Source organism: Lithobates pipiens, unplaced genomic scaffold (genome assembly GCF_037356315.1).
Source record: "Lithobates pipiens isolate NorthernLeopardFrog02 unplaced genomic scaffold, aLitPip1_a1.2 Scaffold_8, whole genome shotgun sequence".
Lineage (NCBI taxonomy): Eukaryota > Metazoa > Chordata > Amphibia > Anura > Ranidae > Lithobates > Lithobates pipiens.
In genome coordinates, this window is record NW_027507903.1 from 587748638 (window position 1) to 587774739 (window position 26102).

Genomic DNA, 26102 nt, shown 5'->3' on the forward strand with positions numbered 1-26102 from the left:
CCAGGACAGTTCCAGGAAATCAGGGACAGTTCCTTGTAATCAGGGACAGTTCCTGGAAATCAGGGACAGTTTCTTGCAATCAGAGGCAGTTCCCCGGAATCAGGGACAGTTCCTTGCAATCAGGGACAGTTCCAGGAAATCAGGGACAGTCCCTTGGAATCCGGGACAGTTCCTTTGGAGTCCGGGACAGTTGGGAGTTATGGGTATGACACTGAGTCATAGTAAAAGGCTTGCCATTCTTGGGCTGTGACAGGTTCACTTTAATTCCGATGTGTTTTGTAGCAACCTTCTCTTCTTCCGAGGGATCTGTGAAGGATGTATATAGACAACAGTCACATATGGTGGGGGGGGGGGATGTCCCTGCTATGCTCTCCTTCCCCCCTCACCCCCCCTGCTCTCTCCCTCTATTCTGTTCACTGACTCATTCATCATGACACGAATTCCTCCCGAATCCACGTTGACAGTGTGGGCAAATCGCCCTTACCCAAAATGTCCGCTCCGCGCCTGCCGCAGTCCACTTTCATAGCAATCACTTCATTGAAGCGTGAGCTGGGGCGCAGCCATTGGCGGAACGGAAGATGCTTGTTTCCTCAGCCTGGCGATTTCGTCCAACGGCGGCGAGCCTAGGAGCCTGACGTGAGAACGGGAAGCCACGCCCCCGACACTCATTGCTGTAGTCTGATTGCTAGGCGGACGGGCTCACTGAAGAGTAGCACAGGAGGAGATGGCGCCTGGGGATGCTATGAAAGCTGCTGAGGAACTGGCAGACCAGGTAACAGCTCTATAAAGCCGCTGCCCGATCACCCTTTCAGTTTCCTCCTTCTAATACAGCCTTGTCACTGTGTCACTCTTTTTACCATAATGGTACAGTCCGTGGCCCCCCTATTCCTCCTTCCAGCAGCTGTTGGTATGTTCCATCATGAATGTTTGGTAGTGGAGAAGGGGAGAAACCATTTGATACGAGGGGGAATGAAGTGATATCTGGGCACGTCTTACAATGTCAGCTGTTGATTTGTGCTACCGTCGCTTACTTCTTGGTATTTGCATTGCCCAGTATAAGTGTTAATATAACCGGCGTGTGTTCTCTAATACTGTACAATGCACGCTTCCTGGCTGTGCAGTATTAGGCAACCTGTGGCTTTCCAGCTGCTGAGCAACTGCAAGTCCCATCATTCCTCCTCCAGGACAGGCAGCAGCTGCTGGAGAGTACACAGCTGGCCAGAGGATGGTATATCCCTGAAAGTGCAAGTAGACTCCAGAAATGAATTCCTCCTGCTTAGTCTGCTAGATCTACCATTCAATGCATTTTATTATATCTGATAAGTGCAAATAAAGACCTCTTGATCCTGCCAGAAATTCAGTGAGCTGTGCAAATACACATCCTATTCTAGGGTGACAACATCCACCATGCCGTATCTATAGAACGGCAGTGTTGTCACCCTAGACTGGGAATTGTGTTTGGACTACAGAACACCCCCCCCCCCCCATATTATAGAGAAGAGGAGCAGGTTCTGTATTCCAAGCACAATTCCCTGTCTAGGGGTTTTTATCATGGTTGGGATTTGAACTGACAATCCTGGTGCTGCCAAGTGGAAACCCACGCATATGCAGGGAGAACATGCAAGCTCCAGGCAGGTAGTGCCATGGTTGAGATTTGAACTGACAATCCTGGTGCTGCCAAGTGGAAACCCACGCATGTGCAGGGAGAACATGCAAGCTCCAGGCAGGTAGTGCCATGGTTGGGATTTGAACTGACAATCCTGGTGCTGCCAAGTGGAAACCCACGCATGTGCAGGGAGAACATGCAAGCTCCAGGCAGGTAGTGCCATGGTTGGGATTTGAACTGACAATCCTGGTGCTGCCAAGTGGAAACCCACGCATGTGCAGGGAGAACATGCAAGCTCCAGGCAGGTAGTGCCATGGTTGGGATTTGAACTGACAATCCTGGTGCTGCCAAGTGGAAACCCACGCATGTGCAAGGAGAACATGCAAGCTCCAAGCAGGTAGTGCCATGGTTGGCATTTGAACTGACAATCCTGGTGCTGCCAAGTGGAAACCCACGCATGTGCAAGGAGAACATGCAAGCTCCAGGCAGGTAGTGCCATGGTTGGGATTTGAACTGACAATCCTGGTGCTGCCAAGTGGAAACCCACGCATGTGCAGGGAGAACATGCAAGCTCCAGGCAGGTAGTGCCATGGTTGGGATTTGAACTGACAATCCTGGTGCTGCCAAGGTAAGTGCTAAGCACAGTGCTGCCCTATTGGTTCAAAAGGTAGACTATTCATTTAACAATCCCTTATTTGCAGTGACTGCATTTGTCTCCCCTCCCCCTTTATTTTCATCCTGCCAGTAACCCACTTCTTATTCTTGGGGTGACAACGCTGCCTTACTATAGATACAGCATGGTGAGTGTTGTCACCCCAAGAATAAGAAGTGTGTTACTGGCAGGACCACCAGGTGAAAATAAAGGAGGGGGGGGGGACAAACGCAGTCGCTGCAAATAAGGATTGTTTTGTTAAAGGAATAGTCTACCTTTTGAACCAATAGGGCAGCATTGTACTTGGCAGCACCAGGGTTGTCGGTTCAAATCCCAACCACGGCACTACCTGCCTGGAGCTTGCAGGATCTCAATGCGCCTGCGTGGATTTCCTCCTACATTCCAAAGACATACTGGTAGGTTAATTGGCTCCTGTCTAAGTCTGCCCTAGTGTGTGTGTGAATGTGAGTCAGGGATCTTAGATTGTAAGCTCTTAAGTGCAGGGACTGATTTGAATGAGATATATATTTATATTTTTATTTTTTTGTGTGTGTAAATTGTCAGCACTATATAGTACCTGTAATAAACAACGTGGCGTCTATATTTCTGGGCATAATGTGAAGCCTGGTCACATTGGTGATAACCAGGGGTGGACTGAACATTGGGCCACTCGGGCACTGCCCGAGGGCCCTGTGCCACTAGGGGGTCCCATCAAAGTTGCCAGCCTCAGTAAAACCATGGAAAGTATGTCAAAATCTGTTTTTTTTTTACATCTCTCTCTGAAGTGTCCCTTACCGACATCCTTTTGGTCTAAATATTCAGAGATTATAGCTGCCCCACCTCTCCACTACCTTCTCAGCCAATAGAAACATGTCTGTGTATACTGTGTGGCCCCATAATGTCTGATTGCCCGGGGGCCCCATAATCTCCTACTGCCCGGGGGCCCCATGAGTTGTCAGTCCGCCCCTGGTGATTACACTGAGAAGTGTGATCCCGGCTTAATGATCACAGCATGTATTTGGGCGTTAGTGATCCCTCGGCTCAGTGAATAAATATAATCCTCTAGTTAATCTCATCTGTTAATTAAACAATAGCTTTAAATCCATATTTAATATATATATATATGTATGTATATATATGTATATATGTAGATTTCTAGCAAAAAAAAAGTGTTTAAGTGGTTAAACTTTTTTCACTAAGGCCCCTCTCACACATGCGGACAGTATGTCCGTATTTAATCCATCCGTTTGCAGATGAAATACGGACATACATGCATCCCTATGGGATAGCGGGTGTCTGCGGATGAACATCCGCAGACACCCGCTACTGTCCGATTCTGCAGACGGAGGAAAATCCTATTTTTCTATCCGTCTGCAGAGCGGATCAGATGAACACGGACAGACGGGCCGTGCTCATCCGATCCCCATAGAGGAGAGCGGAGAGCTGGCACAGTGTGCGGAGACCGCCCTGTTCGCAGTCGGCTCAGCGGGGACAACGGAGCGATCCCCGCTGAGCGAGCGGATCATTACTGATCCGCCCCGTGTGAAAGGGGCCTTACACACAAAGTCTATTCCGTTAACAAATTGTTACAATGTTTATACTTAAAGTGGTTGTATACCCACATTTTTAACTTTTACCTACAGGAAAGCCTATAATAAGGCTTACCTGTAGGTAAAAAAAATATCTCCTAAACCTGTACGGTTTAGGAGATATTCCCCTCGGTATGCGCCGCTGACTGCAGCGGCGCATGCGCACAAGGGGTTTCTCACCATCAAAATCCGGCAGCGGCCGGACTGAAATCTCCCGCGCGCATGCGCGGGAGTGACGATATCGCGGCTCCGGCCACTCACAGCGCCGGAGCCGCGATACACGGAAGAAACGCCGAGGGAACATGTCAGCTCCCTCGGCGTGGATCGGGCCAGATGTCGGGGCCTCGTTCTAAGGTAAGTATTTCATAATGAGCTAGTATGCGGTGCATACTAGCTCATTATGCCTTTTGCTTTGCAGGTTAAAAAAAAAAAAAGTGCGGGTTTACTACCGCTTTAAGCTCAACTGATGAAGAATGTTTTGATTCTTGGCAGACTGCCCAATTTGCATAGAAAGAATTGTGAAACACTTTAGTCAAGATTGCCATTCTTGATGATTAATTGTGAAGCTCTAATAAATATATATATAACACCCTAGAACCGTGATTCTCAACCATGGTTCTGTGGAACCCTAGGGTTCCTCCAGAGGTTGCTAGGGGTTCCTTCAGCATTGGGCCATTTCTACCTCTCAGATAAGTTCCCACTGACACCATTGATCTTTTTAGCTATCTGTAAGGATGTAATTCTTCCCAATGACCACAAGTGTAAGGACCATTCTTCCCACCGACCATCACACTAATGTATCATGAGTTGTAGACTTCTAATTTTTAGCGGGGGTGACCAGAGAACTATATCAAGGGTTTCTTGAACAGTTAGACCCCTTTCACACTGAGGCATTTTTCAGGCGGTTTTGGGCTAAAAATAGCACCTAAAAAAGTGCCTGCAAAACGGTTCCCCTGCAGTCTAAGGCCCGGTTCACACCGCTGCGGGGGGAGATCCGGATGTGATTCGCACAGCAAATCACATCCGATCTCCGTAGCGTTGCAAGTTCAGCCATACAGATAGTATGGCTGAATTCGCAGCGCTCCCGCAGCAAACTCGCACGGGACCCTTTTTTGGGTCCGCAACAGAATCGGATCGCATGGGGGTTCACACCATGCGATCCGATTCCTGTGCGAGTCGGCAGATCGCACTGCGATATGCCGACGGATCTGGGGGTGTCATTAACATAACATTGACACTCCCAGCCGTCCGCATAGGGCAGTGTGAACTGCCGGCGGGAGGTGTGCAATGCGGGTAAACGCCGCGGATTCGCGGCGTTCCCACATCGCTATAGTGTGAACCCGGCCTCAATGTGAAAGCCCGAGTGCTGTCACACTGAGGCGATGCACAGGCAGGATGTTAAAATAAATAAGTCCTGCAAGCAGCATCTTTGGAGGAGTGTATACCGCTCCCCCACCACTCCTGCCCATTGAAATGAATGGGCACCGCTGCTGATTCGGCAGCAGCGCTACATGTGGCACCTTTAACCCCTTCATCGCCCGCTAGCTGGGCAATAAGCACCCCGCTAGCAGCCGAATAGCACCGCTAAAATGACGGTAAAGTGCCGCTAAATCTAGCAGCGTTTTACCGTCAGCGCCTGCCCGCTCCAGTGTGAAAGCAGCCTTAAAGAGGAAGTAAAGGCAATAAAAAAAAAAAAAAAATGCAACCTACAAGGCAAAGGCATAATGAGCTAGTATGCATAGCATACTAGCTCATTATGAATAACTTACCTGAGAGCGAAGCCCCCAAAGCGGTCCTCCGTCTTCATCTTCACTGCTGCCATGTATCCCGGAGTAACTTCCCGGTCTCGCTGCTCCCAGCGCCGGAGCTGCGATGACATCACTCCTGCACATGCGCACGGGAGCCGACATGAGCGGCATATCGCCGTGATCTGCGGCCTGCCCAGTGCGCCTGTCATACCTCCCTCCTCTGTGCAGTTAGTTTTACACAGAGTGGCCCCTAATCCTCCTCTTTTGGGGTCCCTCAGTGGTGATCCTGGCTCCTCCTCTTCTCGAGTGCCCCATCGGAGAAGCCCTCTCCCAAGTCCTGCTGCTGCGACCATTGACACAGACAGCAGGACTCGGCTCCGCCCCCCGTGTCATTGGATTTGATCGACAGCAGAGGGAAGCCAATAGCTGCATTACTATCAGTCTATCCAATCGGGACCCAAGACACCGGCTGGAGCTGGTTAAGCTCATCGCCGGCACAGGAATGACCGGGTTCAGGTAAATAAAAGGGGGGGGGGGCTGGTGCACTACAAATGTTTTTTCACCTCAATGCATTGAGGTGAAAAAACGCGAGGCTTTACCACCCCTTTTAAAGTGGAACTTTAGTCAGAAAATTAAAGGATAGGTTCACTTTTAAAAAACAAAAAAAAATGCTCCTGTTTTTTTTTTTTTTTTTGTTTTTTGCAGGTAAAAAAAAATGTACATTTATTATTTGTTCCAGGAGCCAGAAAAGCATTGCACCAGCAATCGACAGATCACTGCTGCCATGCAGGTCTCCTGCACACTGTCCGTATATCTGTCTGCCCGTTCATCCCCTATGGGTAAACATCCCCTATGGATTACATGTCTTGTTGTCCCCCATGAGGGAGATGCTGCTGATTGGCTCTCCTCACCACACACACACAAACACTGTGTGTATTTAAATGTGGTTGGCTGTGATTGGACACAGCCCATCACATGGTTAAAGAGCCACGTCAGCGGCTCTTTACAGAGATTGGGGTTGCGCCGAGGTCCTAGCAACACGGCGTGAGCGCTGTGTGCTCGTCCGGGTGCGCTGTCATATGACGCCCACCCAGGACGAGTGCCGCACTGTCTCTCCGTCATTTGGTGGTGGGCGGGCGGCAATTGGTTAAGCCCCGCTAGATCAGGCTGGCCTCTTGCAGGTATATCTATGTAAAACCTTAAAAATAAGTGTCTATACCAGTGATGGCAAACCTTGGCACCCCAGATGTTTTGGAACTACATTTCCCATGATGCTCATGCACTCTGCAGTGTAGGTGAGCATCATGGGAAATGTATTTCCCATCAATGGTTTGCCATCACTGGCCTATACTGTTTAAAATCCAGTAATACTCTGTCTCTACCCTGCTCAGTTGCTCCTTTTTTTTTTCTCTCCCACTGTGCTAAAAATGTAGAGGCCAATCTGCTGACAGCCTAAAGATTTCCTGCTGCTCAGGGGCTCCAGGCTTCAGCAAAATGGCAGCCTCTGGCAAGAAGAAACTGAAGAAATGCTGAAGGCAATTTATAGTACACACTCATTTTGGAAGCGTAATTATTAATGTGGAATTTATGTTCCTTGCTAAAGAACATTCATTTTTTTTTTTTAATCAAGCTGCTATGGGTAAAGTTCCGCTTTAAAGGCCTGTGACTCGGGCTTTAGGACCGCTACATGCTTATCAATCACATCATCTGGAGTGTAAATGACAGGGTGTTTAGTGAAGTGAATACAAGGTGTTGGGTATATAATTTTCAGCTTTGCACCTCTTCATGTAACAGGACACACTGGCGGTCCTGTGGAACCCACCCATGTCCTCTCTGTCATTAGTGGCGTATCAAGTCATGCAGCTTCCATAGTTAATTATAGATTCAATCAGCCATAATAGAACCTGTGTAATTAATGGGATGAGTTCACAGCGCTGCCTGTATTAAGTCCTTTGTGCTGACGGCTGTGAAAAAAAAAAAGTCATAAAGAAATAAAACTAAACTAAAGCACAATAAGTGTTTGCATTGTCAAATGAGCCGTGTAAATCTGTAGACAAATCCACGTGCGGCATTGTTTTTATTTTTTATTTTTTTTTATTGTTAGAGCACGCCACTGTACAGCGTTTCATTATACAGACCACTAGCAGCAAACTCTGGCACACTACATGTCAAAGTGGGCCATAATGCTTTGCCATTCAAAGAAGTATTCACCCCTAAGATGCCCATAGACTCCATGTGATCATTGCCTCGAAATTGGTCATATGACTTGGCATTGGTCTGCTCCCTGAGACTGGGGCAGACAAAATCCGGTACGGCTGTGCACAGTAACCAATCGCCTTGTTCAATTAAGCTTTGACAATTAGCTCCCGTTCACATCGGCGCAATTTGACACGTCAAATAGCAGCCTATTTTCGGCAACGCACTGTCTAAATCGGTGCAACGCCGACTTTGCGGCCCTACACCGATTTTCAAAAGTAGTCCTTGCACTACTTTTGGAGACTTCGGGGGCACGAACCCGCACAGCTATCTTTCAAATCGCTCCCTGCCCCAAAAAACATACTGAAATGTGGGTTTAAAATAGTGCAAGTTCAGCTGAACTCGCACAATTTCAAACCCGCGCTCAGTGTGAACGAGGGCTTAGGCTCCTTTTTCCACCTCTGAGTGAGACATGGGATCCGACTTGTGAGACACCAAGTCGCAGGACATGTAAAAGTCAATGTATGTCTGAGAGTCGTTCCTACTTGTACTACTGTAGTCACTGCGACTTCAGAAAAGGTTCTAGCTTTTGATGTGGCTTTGGTCCAGAGAATGTAAAGTCCAGACCAAAGTTGCACCAAAAGTAGCATCAAAGTCACAATGCAAGTCGCACAACTTTGTCGTCTCACAAGTGTGAATGGAGCCTTATGCCGCATACGCACGACTGGACATTTCAATGGACTTTTGACAGAGTTCCGATGGACTTTCCGAATGAACGGACTTGGCCACACGACGTATGACGATGATGACGTACGACCGGACTAGAATACAAAAGTTCATAGCCAGTAGCCAATAGCTGCCCTAGCGTCGTTTTGTGTTCATCAGAGTAGCATACAGACGAACGGATTTCTCAATAGGAACTGGGTCCGGCGGAGTTCCTGCAAAAAAAAATTTAAACGTTCTATTTCTAAAGTCCGTCAGATTTTTGGACAGCAAAGGTCTGATGGAGCCCACACACGATTGAATTGTCTGACGGATTCGTTCTGTCAGACCTTTGCTGTCAAAGTCCGGTCGTGTGTGCGCGGCATTAGACTCCATTCACACTTGTGCAACTTGTTGTGGAACTGTGGGCATCAAAGTTGCATGACAAGTTGTTCCCCATGTTTTCTAATGATAACCATTCATATATGTGCAACTTCAAATTAGTTCATGCAGTACTTTGGTCTGACTTTCATGCAACATGAGGGCCATAGACTTCAATGTTAATCCTCTAAAGTTGCATGAAAGTCGCACCTGAATGTTCAACAATGCAACAGTTGTATATTATCACCGGACAAAGCCAAAGTCGTATAAAAGTTGCACTCCAAAGTCGGAGCAACTTTGCAGTTGTACAAGTGTGAATGGAGCCTAAGCCCTCGTTCACACTGAGGGGGGTTTGAAACCGGCATTTCAGTCCGACTTTGGGGGGCGATTTAACAGACATCTGTGCGGGTTCATGCACAGATATCTATTGAAATCGTCCCCCGAAGTTGCCATAAATAGTGCAGAAACTACTTTTGGGAATCCGTGCGGCGCAGCACCAATTCGGACGGTGCCGTTGCCAGCAATAGGCTCCGATTTGACCTGTCAGATTGACACAATGTGAACGTGGGCTAAAACCTAGAATCGAATTGGTTGCCATGCACAGTTGCTTCAGCTTTAATAAGGCCCCTTTCACACTGCTGCGACTTAAGTTGCGTGATTTTTGCGGACACGATTTTGATGCAACTTCAGGGAATGCCTGTGTAAACTTGGTTTATGGACCTCAACTCGACATGAAAGTCAGACCAAAGTAGTACAGGGACTACTTTGAAGTCGCACAGATATGGATGGTCATTGGAAATCGTGAGGAACGACTTGTCATGCAACTTTACAGTCACAAGTGTGAAAGGGGCCATAGGGGCCTGAATTCCCCTCAGTGTGTTATGTTTGTGTGTTATTATTAATAATATATTTTCTCAAATCGCCTTTCAGGACAACCCCGGAGAGAGTAGCTCCACCTTGCAATCAGGAAACACATGCCCACTTTAAAAACACCTCCTCCTCCTCCATGGCTTCAGTTATTGTGTTTCCTCCTTGGAGGAAGCATGTGCCTGAACCAGGGAGAGCTACACTCTCTGCAGGGGAGTAAGGCTTACCTTTTGTTGCAGGTTGTTTCTCTTTGACCCCCAGCAGCATCTCCACGGGGAGAGGACTCCTGGAGCTCCTGGTCCCGCCATCTCACGGGAGTAAGGACCCTCGGAGTGCCGGCGTCGGGTGCCCGGTGTCCGCTTGTTAGCACAGGGAGGGCTCTGTTGCTGGCGGAGGCCGCTGCAGATCAGCGGCATGGCTCCGTTTTCGGCGCCGGGTCCCGGGCGGCGACGGCGTCGTTCACGGTGACGCGCGGGCGCTCTGAGGGGGCGTGGCGCCGTGGTTCAGCGCCTGGAACGCAGGGGTCATGGGGCGGGTCAGGTGACCGTGTGCTTCCGCTTCCGGCCGGCCTTGATGACGCGGCGGCCGGGAAAATTTAAAATGAGAGCTGTTTGTAAAATAGCTGCCTCACTCAAACAATGGAAGAGTGCAAGCCAGCTATGGCGGAGACAGGCGCCCCCAGCACCGGTCCAGCCCAGGTACGTAAGGTGCACTGGCACCCTCTGCTTTACTGTGGGTATGTCTTTGTTTGTTCCCCCCTCTTGGGGGCCTGTCGCTGCAGGTCAGAGGTGGACTTCGCTCTGACCTTTTGCAGCCTAGTTCTGGGGTCTCACTAGTAGGTCTGTTTGGTGGTTGGTCTCTGCACTGGCTTGGTGTTAAGCAACTGGTTGTTGAGAGCTTTTAGTGAATTAAACCTGTATGTCGTTTCAGGAAAAATCACTAGGAAAAGCTAGACCAGGTCAGAGAAAATGTCCTTCCTGCAAAACCCCCCTCAGAGATTCATGGCAGAAGGCAATGTGCAGAAATTGTATCAGAGAATTGGTGGAAGAGGAAACATCTCAACAATATAAGGATTTGTTTTCTTCGGTTAAAGAGCTGACAAACTCTTTGAGTTCAGTCAAGTCCATCCTGATACAAAACCCTCCCGCACAGACCGAGCCTCAGAACTTACCGCCCAGCCCCAGGGCGTCGTCATCCAGACAGGTGGAATCTGAAGAGTCTGGAGACGAAGGGGGTAGTACTCTCATCTCCTTCAGGGATTCTGAGGAGGAGGAAGAGGAAGAAGATAGCAGGGGCTCCAAATTCAAGCTATCACTAGAGGAAGTAGATGATATTTTAAAAGCAATCTACACTACTCTAGAAATTCAGGAAGAAAGAGTACAACTGTCAGTTCATGACAAAATGTACCAGGGGTTGGACGAAACAAAACGGCGAGTTTTTCCTGTCCACAGGGTCCTCTCAGACTCAGTGAGAAAGGAGTGGAAGGACCCAGAAAAAGCCCCTTTCTTCTCTAAAGCTCTCAAAAGAAGGTTTCCCTTCGAAGATAAGGACTCAGAGGTTGTGAATAAGAAACCCAGAGTCGATGCAGCTTTCTCGCAGGTATCCAGACGAACGGATCTAGCCTTTGAAGATATGGGGATCCTTAAAGACCCAATGGACAAAAAAGCTGACTCCATCCTTAAAAAAGCTTGGGATGCTGCGTCAGTCAGTCTAAAACCAGCAATGGCAGCTACGGTGGTGGCCAGGAATCTGGAATGTTGGGTAGAGAAGCTGAAGAGCCATATTGAGGCGGGGACACCCCGCAAGGATCTCTTAGAGTCCTTTCCACTGATCCTGAATGCAGTCAAATACATGGCGGATGCATCAGCAGAATCAGTTAAACTGGCCGCTAGGTCTTCGGCTCTTGTAAATTCAGCCAGGAGAGCAGTTTGGCTGAAAACATGGTCTGGGGACACTGCCTCTAAGGTCAAGCTGTGTGGTCTTCCCTTCTCGGGTGACTTGCTCTTTGGTCCTGATTTAGAGTCTGTGCTGGATAGAACAGCCGATAAAAAGAAGGCTTTTCCAGTTAAGAAAAAGCAGATGGCTAAAAAGAATTTTCGTGCTTTTCAGCAGTCCCATAAAAAAGACCAGGAGCACAAGAGCAGATGGGGTTCACAGAAGGGCAAAGGCAGGGGTGGAGTCCTCTTTAGATCTCCCCCAGAGCAGTCCCCTAAGAACAAGTGACAATATCTCCCCAGTGGGGGGGAGACTGTCAGCTTTTCGCGAACAATGGGACAGGCTGTCTCCAAATCTGTTCGTGAAGAGCGTTGTCGATCAGGGGTACAGGTTGGAGTTTTCAGAACCACCCCCGAGCAGGTTTTATGTGACAACATTGCCAAGGGATCAGGAGAAGGCCTCTGCAATGAAGCTGTTGTTACAGGAGCTGATACAGCAAGAGGTTCTGATTCAAGTCCCAGTAAGCCAGCAGGGCGGGGGTTTTTATTCACATATTTTTCTGGTGAAAAAACCCTCAGGGAAGTACCGTCTAATCCTGAATCTGAAATTCCTGAACAGGTTCATTCGGTACAAACATTTCAGGATGGATACAATTTTCTCCATCACAAAGCTGTTGACCCCAGAATGCTTCATGGCATCCCTGGACCTAAGGGATGCCTACCTTCATATACCAATTCATCAGGCATCGCAGCAGTTCCTGCGCCTGGCATTGAAGGTAGGGAGTTCGGTATGGCACCTCCAATTCAGGGCTCTGCCGTTCGGACTCTCGTCCTCTCCCAGGGTCTTTACGAAGATTATGGCAGAGGCTTTGGAACCCCTGAAATTGAAGGGGATTCCAGTTGTTCCTTATCTGGACGACCTTTTGTTTTTTGCAGACTCCAGGGAGCAGGTCCTAGTCAATCTCCAGAGGGCCCAGTCTCACCTCGAGGGCCTGGGATGGCTTCTAAACCTAGAGAAGTCAATCCTGACCCCCTCACAGGAAATGAAATTTCTGGGGTATACATTAAATTCGATTCTCCAGAAAGTTTTCCTGCCGTTGGAAAAACAGGAAAAGTTACAGCTAGCTGTACAGCGGATACAGAGCAACCAGACAGTCTCAGTCAGGATGGCTATGGCAGTTCTGGGCCTGCTTACGGCAGCAATCCCGGCTGTTCAGTGGGCCAGGTTCCATTCCAGACCCCTTCAGAGGGAGGTTCTGTCAAGCTGGTCCCATCAGGATCCTTTGGAAAAACAGCTAAAAATTTCGTCAAAGACGAAAAGGGCTCTTTGGTGGTGGAGAGACCAGGCAAACCTCTCAAGGGGCCTGGTGTGGACCTTTCCTGTGGACAAGCGCCTTACTACAGACGCAAGTGCCTGGGGCTGGGGAGCCCATCTGGATGGTCAGACATCTCAGGGGGTCTGGTCCAAACAGGAAGCTCAAAGATCATCCAACTGGAGGGAGTTGAAGGCGATCTTTCTGGGTTTAGTGGCATTTCAGCAGAGTTTGAGAGGCCACCATGTTCAGGTGTTGTCAGACAACACAACAGCGGTTACCTACATTATGAAGCAAGGGGGAACCAGAAGCAGGAGCTTGATGGAGCTGGCCAATCTGTTGTTAGCCTGGGCAGAACAGAACACAGCCTCACTATCTATCGGCAGTGCATCTGAAGGGCTCTCAGAATTTGTTTGCGGACCTCCTAAGCAGGCGCAAATTGCTAGAGGCAGAATGGAGTCTGAATCAGGAAGTGTTCCTGATGATCTCCGAGGCCTGGGGGGTTCCTCAGGTAGACCTTTTTGCCAGCCAGCAGAACTCAAAGGTGGACAGATTCTTTTCTCTTCACCGAGGAGATGCAGCAATAGGGTTGGATGCATTCGCTCACCCCTGGCATTACCAGCTGTGCTATGCCTTTCCCCCCTTTCCTCTAATTCCACTAGTACTGAGGAAATTCAGGGAAGAAAGGACAGACTTAATACTAGTCACTCCTTTTTGGCCAAAAAGACCCTGGTTCGCGGGTCTTCGAAACCTAGCCTCGAAGCCCCCATGGAGGTTACCACTCAGAAAAGATCTGTTATCCCAGGGGACAGTAAGTCATCCAGAAGTGGAACTCCTGCAGCTAACCGCCTGGTTTCTGAGGAGGACCTGTTAAAGGCTAAAGGTCTCTCAGATAAAGTAGTAAAGACCCTGCTGTCCAGTAGGAAGGCAGTTACACAGGCAATTTACATGAAGGTCTGGAAAAAGTTCAACTCCTGGTGCAGTTCTAGAGAACTCAAGGTCAAGAGCACGGTGTCCGTCTTGGAGTTTCTCCATGAAGGAATGGAGAAGGGTCTCGCAGCCAGTACCCTGAAGACTCAGGTGGCTGCCTTATCAGTTTTCTTTGAAAAGACTTTATCTAAAGAAACTTTAATTTCTAGATTTTTTAGGGCTCTTGCTCGAAATAGACCAGTAGCCCTTAAAGACTTTCCCAGTTGGGATTTGTCTACAGTTTTACAGGGTCTCTCGGGAGCACCGTTTGAACCCTTACAAGAAGCTTCTTTACAGAAGGTGGTTTTAAAAACAATCTTTTTGGTGGCCATCACATCGGCCAGGAGAGTCAGCGAGCTCCAAGCTCTAGCTATTACAGAACCCTTCCTTAGAATTTATCAGGACAGGGTGGTACTGAGGACGGATCCAGCATTCCTACCGAAAGTATCCTCAACTTTCCATCGATCACAGGAAATAGTGTTACCTACATTCTCTGCAAGCCCAGCAAATGCAGGAGAGGAAGTTTTTCACACATTGGATGTGAGAAGATGTCTTTTACAGTTTCTGAAAGTTACTAAAGAATTTAGAAAATCAAACGCCCTCTTTGTGATATTTTCTGGATCACGCAAGGGGGAGAAAGCTTCTAAAAGTACGCTGGGTAGGTGGCTTAAGTTGGCTATAACAGAAGCCTATAAAGCAAAAGGAGAAATACCTCCCTCAGGTATTGCTGCCCACTCTACTAGATCCACGGCAGTTTCCTGGGCTGAAAGGGCCGGTGCCACGCCTGAACAAATCTGCAAGGCTGCCACTTGGTCCAGTTATTCGACATTTCTCCGGCATTACCGGTTAGATCTACTGTCTGCAGCAGATCAGGCCTTCGGCAGGAAGGTACTGCAGGCAGTAGTCCCGCCCTAGGGTAAGTTTCTCGGTTATCCTCTCCGGGGTTGTCCTGAAAGGCGATTTGAGAAAGACTCAGTTAGACTTACCGGTGACGGTATTTCTAAGAGCCTTTCAGGACAACCGTTACTTCCCTCCCTAGGTTATGCTTAGTAAATGTATTAAGTTCTACCATGGTGTTGTGCTTTCTGTGCTTTGTTTTCCAGCGTCGGAAGGCCACAATAACTGAAGCCATGGAGGAGGAGGAGGTGTTTTTAAAGTGGGCATGTGTTTCCTGATTGCAAGGTGGAGCTACTCTCTCCGGGGTTGTCCTGAAAGGCTCTTAGAAATACCGTCACCGGTAAGTCTAACTGAGTCTTTTTCTTATTTTTTTTAATTATTAATAATAAAAATAAAAAATAATAATATTTTTTTTTATTTTTTTTATTTTTATTTTTTTTTGCTTGAAGAGTTGCTAGTTTTCTGTATGTAATTCCTAGTTTATTTTTGTATTAAAGTTCCATTGTACCCTGACTGCTAGTTAATATTGGCTCCAGCATGTGGCGTCTGAGGGCTGTTTTTAAAGAGAAAGTATAGAGCGGTAGTAAACTGCTCCTTCAGTCTCTGCCCATCACCTTCCAGTGTATATTTCATGTCTTTAAGTGCTGGCAGTTTCATTTTTCAGGGGGCTGGTGAAGGTTGTGGGCTGCTGTTAAAACAGCACTCGGAGCTTTGCATGCCAGGAAGCTGGCAAGAGAGGCAAAAATGCAGACCCAGAAAATGGAGTCTCACTCTGCAGGTTAAGGTAGCTTAGAGGGCACTGATGGAACTAAGCACTTGGTAGCTGAGAAGAAGCAAGATTCTATAGCCAGGGCCCGGCCATTATAACGACTGGGGAAAAAGTTATTCTGGAGTTAAATCAAGTCTGTTTACAGAGCTGCTGTTCTGATGTGACCTGCAAATAGAAAATCCCCAAGCTGGCACAGGTACAACTGATACACTGGCTGGCACCATCTACTGTTTACATACTTTGTGATAACCTTTGATTTTTTTTTTTCTGTTGCACACATTTGCAGATTGATTATAGCAAGTTGGATAAGTTAACTTTATTTTCTCTTGCATTTATTGACGGACACAGCTTCTGTTTATTCTTGACCATAGGGTTTATAGCGCTACCTACAGGAGTAGGACACTAGGCCGAAAAAAGAACACTGCATGGCCTAGCGGGTATAAACCCCCTCTCTATGCTATAGACAAACCAGTTATTTCTGCCTGTTTCAGGAGTGAGGACCTAGTTCCCTGCTGGCAATCAACAGCCAGGCCGGGGCGACAGACTGGATAATCTAGATCTAGTGGTCACACCGGTCTGACCAACGAGTGCATGCAGACTTTTATCTACACACTTGGTCAGCTTTGATAACCCCATCCTGAAAAGGGGCAGCCCATTAATTAAATGCCTCGCAGGGACACATGAGCGGGCACCTGATGTCCGTGACAGTGTTACCCTAGCCGACAGCACCCCTGTTTTGGTGGAGAGGAGGATTTGTCATTGAAGCCTTACCTACATAAGCTCTGCTGGACTGGTAAGTAGATGCCCCTCCTCTTCTTTTGGCACGTGTACTTCCTGGAGTGGTTGGTCCTGCGGGGTCCCCTCCTCCCCCATAGACCTGGGTCCCTTTGCCAATCCTCTTTCTCCATCTATGCCCCTTTGGAGGAATTGATGCAGGGTTGGGTATCTTGTCCCTCCCTCCCCCATGCTTCTACTGTGGAGATAATGCGCTGTGTGTGCCTGTACACCCAGAAAGGTAGGGGTAGCACTATTGCCTGTGCACTCTCTACAGCCCCCACCCCCATTTTTCCCAGGTTGAGACCTTGAGGCTGTGTGGATTATATGAGTATCTCCTCCTGGCTACTGAGTGTGTGTGTTTCATCTGTTGTGGTGGCCTGGGGATGCTACTCCTGGCAGGGGATGCTGTTATGGACCCTTTGCAGACCATGTGGATGGGCTGCTTGGAAAGTCAGGCAACAACAAAGCCTGGGGAATGCCCAGGAAAAAAAAAAGGGAAATTCAGGCCTACTGGATTGGGCTGTGGCATCCACCATCTTAGTTTTGGGCAGTGGCCCTTGCATGCTGTCATTCTGCCACTCTGCCTGGTGCCATGCCTTGTGATGGGTGGTGCTTTCGGGGTGAACCCTGGGGCTTCCTCTTGAGGCCATCATTTTGACTTTCTACCCTTTCTTCCCTGGCCTCCAATGCTGTGCTCTGTACCTAGAATTTACAGTTGCAAAAAAGACATGTATAGCGATCCATGGCTGTGTAGCTGCAGGTGATGTTGGTGACCCTGCATATGCCTGTTGTGGGTATTACCAGGTGTGTAGCCAATTTGACAGCTGCAGTAATTATGGTGGTCTTCAGCTCCTGATAGCACAGGAAGTGGACTGTGGCTTCCTCCAGTCTGAGGGACTATTCAAGTGCTGATGAGGCCCGCGCCTCACCTGGTAACTACATACCCTTTCTCGCTACTGATGTTAATTCATGGGCCACTGTAGGGTGGGTGGACACTGGGGCATTACACCCAGCTGATCCTGCTCAGCTGGTGATGGGGGCAATTTTGGCCATTTGTGTCCCTGTGGATTCCTCTGCTATGCATAAGGTGCTGGTAACTGCACACATTATCTTCTGTGTGGTAGACCTTTAAGGATCCTGTGGACAGGGAGGCAGAGTTAGTTGCCCGCTCTAGCCTTATGGTAACAAACTTCTCACTCCGTCTGGTGTTGGTGTGGCTCTGGTGTAGCAGATGCTGACTGGGTGGGCTAGGCTCCTACACCAAAGACTGGGTAAGAAACTTATCCCCAGTCTTATGGGAAACTGGTGGACCACGTAATCCATGGTCTCGGGTACGGTGTGATGTGTCCTTGGATGCAGCTCTCTTGCATTCCTTACTCCCCTTCTTGGTGGTAGTACTTCGCTAGGTTCTCTGGCTTCAGTGTTGATCTGTTGACCGGACGTCTGGGCAGGTCTTGGCTGACTTCCCTTCCAAGGAGAGACAGCTTTTTTTTGTTCCTCAGGTTGGAGTCATCACATGCTGGACCTCAAGGCCCTGAATTGTTTCATTAGGGGGCAGAACAAAATGGATTAATCCGTTCAAAGCTGGTCTCCTCTCCTCAAGGGATTTCATGGCCTCCATAGATATGAAGGATGTGTACCTGCATGCTCCCCTCTATGCCAGGCACCAACGCTTCTTTACGATCTGCGGTCGAGTATGCGTATTACCAGTTTGTAAAGCTCCCTCTTGGTCTGGCCTTTACTCAGATATTTAGTAAGGTCCTGTCGTTGCTGAGACATTTGGGGGGTGGGGGGACGGGTGATGCCATGATTGGTTATCTGGGCAATCTTCTCCTCTGAGCTGAGACTTATTCTGTGGTCATGGACGACGTGGTGCTCACAATGCACACTCTGCAACTGGTTGGATGGAGTATTTGGGTCTGATGTTTGATTCAGACCCAAGGCCAAAGTGTTCCTTCCTCTGAATAAGCGCCAAAAGCTCCGGTCTGTGATTCAGCTGCTGCTGTTCGCAAATGAGTTTACATGCAATCCTGCATGCGAGTTCTGGCTCTCATGGTCTCCATCTTTGTGCCGGTTCTGTATGCAGTCTCACACGAAGGGTCTGCAGTTGGTAATCCTGTTCAAGTGGGACAAGTCTCCCCTGCCCTTGGACAGTCACATTAGGCTGGTGCAGGTGGTCAACAGTTCTCTGGCCTCTGTAGCCTCTGGCTGGGGAGTCATCTATTCGATGGCACCGGACTATGATCATGACGGATGCCAGCCTGCCTGGTGCAGAGGTTGACTTAAGGCCGCTGGGTGCTGGAGGAGGCTCTACTGCTGATCTGTCCGGGAATGGGCGGGTTTTGTGTAGCTGTATGCCACGGCTTCCTTCCAGAGGTTGGACGCACGTGCCATAAAAAGTGTAGCGGCCTCCTCTGCCACCATTTCTCGATGGATCTGGCAAACGGTGGTTCAGACTTATGCCGTTTTTAATGGTTGGGCTTCTCCCTTCCCGATCAGTGGACACTCAACCAGGGTGATTAGTGCTTGGGCATTTTGACATCTGGCATCTGTATCAAGTTTGTAAGGCGGCCACCTGGTTGTCTGTGTATACCGTTTTACAAATTTTTTTTTTACGTGGTCAGTGTTTATTTATTTTTCCCAATCTTCAAATGCCAAGTTTCAGGGTCGGTTCACACTGGGACGACTTGTCAGGCAACTTGGCATCCCATTCTGTACAATGGAACCGTTCTAATCGGAGTGACACAAGTCGCCCCGACTTAGAAAAAGGTTCCTGTACGACTATGGGGGCGACTTGAGGCGACTTTCATTGACTACACACACTCGTTTTGCAAGTTGCCGCAGCGGTCGTGTCTAGGTCGCCTGAGGCAGTCGCGCTGCAAGTGGTGCTGCCTCAGTGTGAACCGATGCTCACAGGCAGTTTAAGTTATCTTGTTTTTTTTTTTTTTTTCTTTCTTTCTCTTTGGTCGCCTGTATTGCCCATTTGGGGTGTGTGTGTGTGTGTGGTGTATATATATAATATATAAAATTATTTTTTTTTTATTTTTATTTTTTTTAGTTTTGTTTTGTGTTTGTTATTTGTTTTTTCCACCCCCTCAATGACGCACTGCTTTGGGACATCCCTATGGTCAAGAATGAACAAACTGTGTCAGTCAATGACTGAACCTAAGAAACTGGATTTTTATTGTTGCTGTTAACTCCCTGTCTCTGAGTTCATTGACTAACACAGCACCCAATCCTCTTTTATTATTTTTAATATTTTTTTTTTTCTTATACTGCTTTTATTTACTGGCTCACCTATAGCAGAGAGGGGGGTTTATACCAGTTAGGACTGCCCATAGGCGGTGCTGTTATTTTTTGGCCTATTGTGCTACTCCTGTAGGTGGTGCTATCAAGAATGAACAGAAGCTGTGTCTGTCAATGAACTCGGAGAAAAGGATTTTACAGCGAGATTGGGTGTTTTTTTATTTTATTTTTTTTTTAATTTTTTTTTTTTTTAATTCTTCTCTTTTCAAATATAGCACTAACATATTCTGCTGTGTTTCACATGCTGTCACTCACATCATTCCCTGTATGTCTCTGCATGAAGCTTCATGCAGAGGGAATTGATCTCCTGTCTCCAGTGCTGCAAGGCAAGCGCGTTGACAACACTGCTGTGTGCTCAGCTCGCAGTTCCATGTTTTCTTGATAGTGAGAGAGTTTACCCCAGTGGTGCTTGTCTATATTCTAATTAAAACTTGGCATTAAAAGGAACGTATGGTGTTTTTGAAGAGAGATACCCAGATGGTTTCTATGGGCAAGCTGTGTTTTTCCAGTACTGAGAAGTTTACAACGCCTATGTAATCTGTTTTGCAGTTCCTCCGAGTTACCAAGCGGTATTTGCCTCATCTAGCCCACCTGTGTCTGATCAGCACCTTCCTGGAAGACGGTCTCCGTATGTGGCTACAATGGAACGAGCAGCGAGATTACATCAGCATGTCGTGGGGCTGCGGGATGTTCCTGGCTACCATCTTCGTCCTTATCAATATGTTTGGACAGCTGAGTGAGTGCTGAATGCCATGTAGAGGGGGCACTGTTCTTAGATGTTCAGCTTCTCACTATTGAATAAATCCCCTCTGTGTATTATTACAGGTTCTCCTTAAAACACAAGTCCATTATTTATTTTTATTATTCCCCCTTTACCCTGACCGAGCCAAACCTGCAGATGCATACTTGCCTTGACCGGCAGCTGTACATCCCGTACCACTGTCTTGTTTGTGCCTATGAATTCCAGCCCGGCGACCTATGGGACTGTCGTTCTTTATCCATGGCCTAGTGACATTGGCCCACAGAAGTCAGTGGGGCTGTAATGCATTGGCGCAGCCAGGGCTGCTGTTGGACATCATGGGGCCCTGTACAGCCTAGCTGATGGGAACACTGAGCCAAGCCTAACATGCAGCTCCAGCTGCATAAACGGACAGCTCATTCATGCAACCAGAATACCTGTGAGAATGAGCCCTTAGTTATGTTTGTTTTATTTTTATTTTCATATTTTTTACAATTTTAGTTCATACATCATAAACATCATTTAAGGAAAAAAATAATAATATGATATATATATTTATCATATCTCTTCTTTTTTTTTTTTTTTTTTTTTTCCCCAACAACCCTGTGGGGGTTGGTGAGATATCTATCCAGTCTGACACCCAACATCTCACTTTTTTGAGAAAGAGATTGAGGACACAGATTCCTCAATCCTTTCTCTGCAGCACTAGCTGCACAATGAATGAACAGGAAGCACTCTATACAGAGGATCTCTGTTCATTCATAAACTATTGTAAACACAGGGCCACGGGGGGATTAGTTCCAGTAATGGTAGCCACTCCTGTTTCTCTGGGTCCCCCTGTTTAAACTTGTAGGTCCCGGGCCCCCGTACCGGAGGGGAGGTGCTACCTCCCCCGTGGCCCTCCTTGTGTTTACAATACAGCACGGCTTGCAATAGTGGAGGTAAGAAATCGATGTAAAACCTAACGTGCTGAATTTAGGTAAATATGCGGCTGTGGGGGGGGGTTGGGTTGGTTGGGGGTACAAAACTGATAAATGCATATCTTAAGTTGTCTTGAAGTCCAATTAACCTTTATAGGGAATCTGGGCCAAGTGCCTGGTTTTAGAGGCTTCTATCTCTGCATATTACTCTGCGAGTTGGAAATAACCGCTTCCATCAGAGGTTTTTGAGGCAGGTCATTTTTGCTTGATCTCTTTTGAAACAAGCCCTGCTTGTAAAAAGAACATGCTAATAGTATAGCCTACTAAACCATGAAAATATGACCCTAGTTTTCTTCTAGAGGGAAGAGCCTCATCTATTGCATACTGCGGTCTGCAGAAAGGTCTATACTGATCTGCTAAGGCCAGTCCAGTGATGTCCGATATCTTTCTTCTTTCATTCTCGGCCTTATTGATTGTGTATATGTGTAATCTCAGGAGGCTCTAAGGGGAAGTAAGATTAGTTTTCCTTATGCTGTCTAGGATAAGACAGTGGAAATAACATTTCTGGTATATAATGTATTTATTTATTTTTTTTAAACGACACAGCAGCAAAATTGGGAAAAATAAATAAATATGATCTAGATCTATCTATACACATGCACGCACACGCACACACTCTTGTGGGCAGTTGGAGTCTGAGGCCAGTACAGACATTGCACTGCAAATGGAGTGACTTTTCTGTGCCTATTGCAGTCCTTATCCATATCAATCAAGGGGATTGCGGGGGAGGAGGTAATAATGTTGACTCTCTTAGGTCCCCATTCCGTCTCTGCTATATGAGAAATTACATGATTAATCGTTGGATTCCTTTGTTAATATTATGCTTTGTCTCTGCACAGCTGGATGTGTCCTTGTCCTTACTAGGAAATTTGTACCATATGCTTGCCTTGGCCTCTTCGTGATCATCGTCCTCCAGGTAAGTGGACGTAGTCCAGTTCCATATTTTACAATTTTAACATAATATCTTGGTTCATTCTCGCTGACTAATTTGATTTTGTAAAGTGCTGTAAAAATTATTATTTTGCAAAAACACGTAGAAGAGGAGATAAACGCAGAATGAACAGGCTGCATGTAATCTGACCTTAAGGCTGGGTTCACACTGATGCGCATTAGATGCAGTTTTCCCCGTATCCAATTTGCATGACGAGAGGGTGTGCCTGGTTCTCAAAGGAGCCTGTTCACACATCTTGGGGGCGACTGCAGTCCGCATTTGGAAAAGGGTCCTGTTCGTCTTTGGCTCTGGTTTCAGGTGCAAAAATTTTAACCTGAATCAATATACAGGGACACGGTGTAAAATTTGCACCTGAATCAATATACAGGGGCGCAGGGTGTAACATTTGCACCTGAATCAATATACAGGGGTGCACCGGACACCCTGCTGGGACCCATGGCGGCATCAGTGTGAACCCAGCCTAAAGCACGTGAAAACCCTCACCTTGTTAAACAGCCCATTCAGTTAAAATAAAACTAAAAGGCAAAACATTTGTGTATAGATATAAACCGTATTAGACACCCCCCCCCCCCCCCTTTTATTTATTTTTTATTATTTTTTTTTTTATATAGAAGTGATCACATACCCCCTATTCTCAGCTGCATAAGAGCTAGGGGGAGGAGAAAAAGCAGCACACTGATCTTCCAAGTAGGCTGGAACTGCTGACCACTCTGTGCTCTCATGCCTAGTGGGGGTCAGTTTTTGATTGGAAAGATGAGGGACTGGCAGGAACACCAGGGATTTCACAAAGGAAGCAATACGAAGAGAATAGGACAGATTTTCATACAAGTACATGATAGAGCAGACACATATCAGGAATATGAAATGTTGGGTTTACATTTAAAGCAGCTCACAGGCAGGACGTAGAAGTTGAAACATCCAAACCTGTGTAGTATTCTCCTCTGTATATCATTGCGGGCAGGTCAGAGTACAGAAAAGGATGACATTTGGCATCCCTTGGTTCCATATCAACATGAACTTCAGTCACTAGAAGGCACGGTGGGTGCAGTCAGGCCCATGTCACACTAATGATGTGTGGCTGGCTGTAAGAGGAAGACCTTTCACCTGCTTTACCGGTGTTGCTCCCTCGCTGGCTGAGCAGTATGATGTCACACTTTTGCAGCTTCCCTGGTGATGAGCGATGATTCTGTGTTCTCAGCAATCCTGTTGCTGGCGAATGGCAGAATCTCTATTCTAAGATAGGCCTAAGTATGTAATCTACAAACCAGTTGTGTACTGGATATGCAACGCATCTGGAACTTACATAGCCTCCTTACTACCTACTCTACTACCACTCTATACTACTACTAATACCTGGGGGCAGCCATGATTTGTATCCAAATGACAAATTATTGTAGTGGTCAGACCGGCGGGGGGAGATCTTGTGCTTGAGGGCAGATCTTAGAAATGTCAGGAATGTATTTTCCACGATACATCTGCACATAAACAGGGCTATGTCGGTGTACACTGGGATTGTGGCTGAATCTCCAGTTCTTCTGTAAGAAGGATCTGGTATTGTGTTCCCTTCTAGTATGCAGTATGTGCAAAAACTATTCAAGCAGCAATATTGCCATCTAGTGTTTACTTTGAGTTATAGCAAGTTTGTAAGGAGCAAGTGAAAATGGAGCATTTACAAACTTACTCTTCATTTTACTAGGCATTTTTTGTGCTTCGCTATTTTTTTTTTCTTAATGCGGTAGTAAACCACATGTGGTTTTAAAAAAATCAAAAATCCACGCGGGGCAATGTGGCATTGCATACTAGCATATTATGAGAGACTTTTAGAATGAAAGCCTCCAGCGCTGCAATGTCACTGCTGAGAGGTCTGACATCTTCCTTTCCGAGTTCGCAGCCTCCAACTACATGAGTGGCCGGAGAGCCGCCGGACACAGCACAGGTTCTGGAGATCCGGCACTATAAGTTGGACCGTTGGCGTGCATGCGCCAGTGATGACGTTTACAAGACATTCGCAGTACCTACAGGGAAGCCTTATTATAGGCTTACCTGTAGGTACAAGTGGTGTAACAGTTTACTACCTCTTCAATCGGATATATTTTTCCCAAAATGTGTTTTTTAAAATAGAGAGGGGTACAGTTTAAAGAAAACCAAAATTGCCAAAGAATGCCTAGGGAAAAAAAATATATATTTATATATTATATACACACAAAATATATGAGATAGCGATAGAGATAGCGATAGAGATAGCGATATATAGAGAGATATTATGTGTGTGTATATGTACTGGCCAGTCTGACCACTACAATAATTTGTCATTTTGTATACAACTCGTGGCTGCCCCCAGGTATTAGTAGAGTAGGTAGGTATGCAAGTTCCAGATGCGTTGCATCTCCAGTACACAATATTTTCTTACTGGCTTGTTACATACTTAGGCCTATCTTAAAATAGAATATCTATCTCTAGAATATGCACTGCCACTGTACTAATGACACTGGCTGGGAAGGGGTTAACGGGCGGTCAAAGGGTTAACTGTGTGCCTGGCCAGTGATTGTGTACTATGTGGGAGGTGCTTTTACTAGGGGAAGGCATGGATCCTTGATCCTTCCCTACTGACAGAATGGCAACCTGTCTTGTTTATTTACATTGGCAGATTGGCGTTTTGGCTCTCTGCCTAATGATCGGTGGGTGCGGGAGGACATTGAATCCGCGGTACTCGCAGATCCGCTCCCGCTGTGTATAATCAGAAGGGGAGCGGGTCCCTTCGCGGTGTACGCCTCAGACCTGGAAGTGCAGGATCACGTATCCTGCATGAGTATGAACTGGAATCCTACTTTAAGATGAATCTCTACTCCTATATGTAACAGATTTTATCTCCTGGCTGTAGGATGCCCATGTGCCATTTACCAGATGTAAAAAATTGCGCTATTCTTAGCTGTACTTTTATTAATGATGAGTGAATCTGCTTGGGTTTGATTTTGGTTCACATGCAAAAATATACAGATTTTGAACTTTATTACAAACCCCGTAACATTCCTGAAAATTAATTCTCTCCATTTTCAAGGTTAATAGAAAAAAAATTGTCAAAGGGTATGAGATTTAAAAAAAAATAAATACCATTTAGCAAAGAACAATTCTTTTAAATAAAACTTTAATGCCATGTACACACGATCAGACGGTCCGCCAGACAATCCGCCCATGTGTGGGCTCCGGCGGACTTTTTGTTCCCAAAAGTTCGGCGAACTTAGAAGTTTTGACACAAAATTGTCCGCCGGACAATCCGGCCGTCTGTGCTAGTCCGCCGGACTTTTGGAATGAACGGACTTGCCCACACACGGAGAAAAGTCTGTTCATGTCAGCGCACGTAACACGGGTTTCCCGCCTTCTGGTGTGGACAGGACCTTTTAAAGTGTCGCCTATGGAGATTTTTAGGTACTGTAGTTTGGCGCTGTGCTATAAGCATATGCAATTTTAAAGTGTGAAATGTAGGGTATCTATAATCAATGTAACATCTTTACAAAAAAATTGGGCATTTATATTGTGTTTGTGTTCACTAAAACTCATTAAAATATATTTTTTGCATTTGATAAACCACTGTGCAAATATCGTGCAACAACCATTTTATTCTCCAGAGCCTCTGCTTAAAAATATGTAACATTGGGGGGTTGTATGTAATTTTCTAGCAGATTTTTTTTTTTTTTTTAATATGAATGTGAAAAGTTCGATTTGGC

The 26102-nt window shown here is 46.8% G+C and overlaps 1 protein-coding gene across 1 annotated transcript in view; it reads left to right on the top strand.

The window, feature by feature from the left end:
- The first annotated feature begins 617 nt into the window (after nucleotides 1-617).
- LOC143961202 (surfeit locus protein 4-like) overlaps nucleotides 618-26102 on the top strand; it is a 34688-nt gene continuing 9203 nt past the window's right edge. The window contains exons 1-3 of the mRNA XM_077470427.1: nucleotides 618-772; nucleotides 20256-20442; nucleotides 22265-22341. Coding sequence (XP_077326553.1) covers nucleotides 725-772; nucleotides 20256-20442; nucleotides 22265-22341 — 312 coding nt within the window. The 5' untranslated portion in view covers nucleotides 618-724. The remainder of the gene's footprint in view (nucleotides 773-20255; nucleotides 20443-22264; nucleotides 22342-26102) is intronic.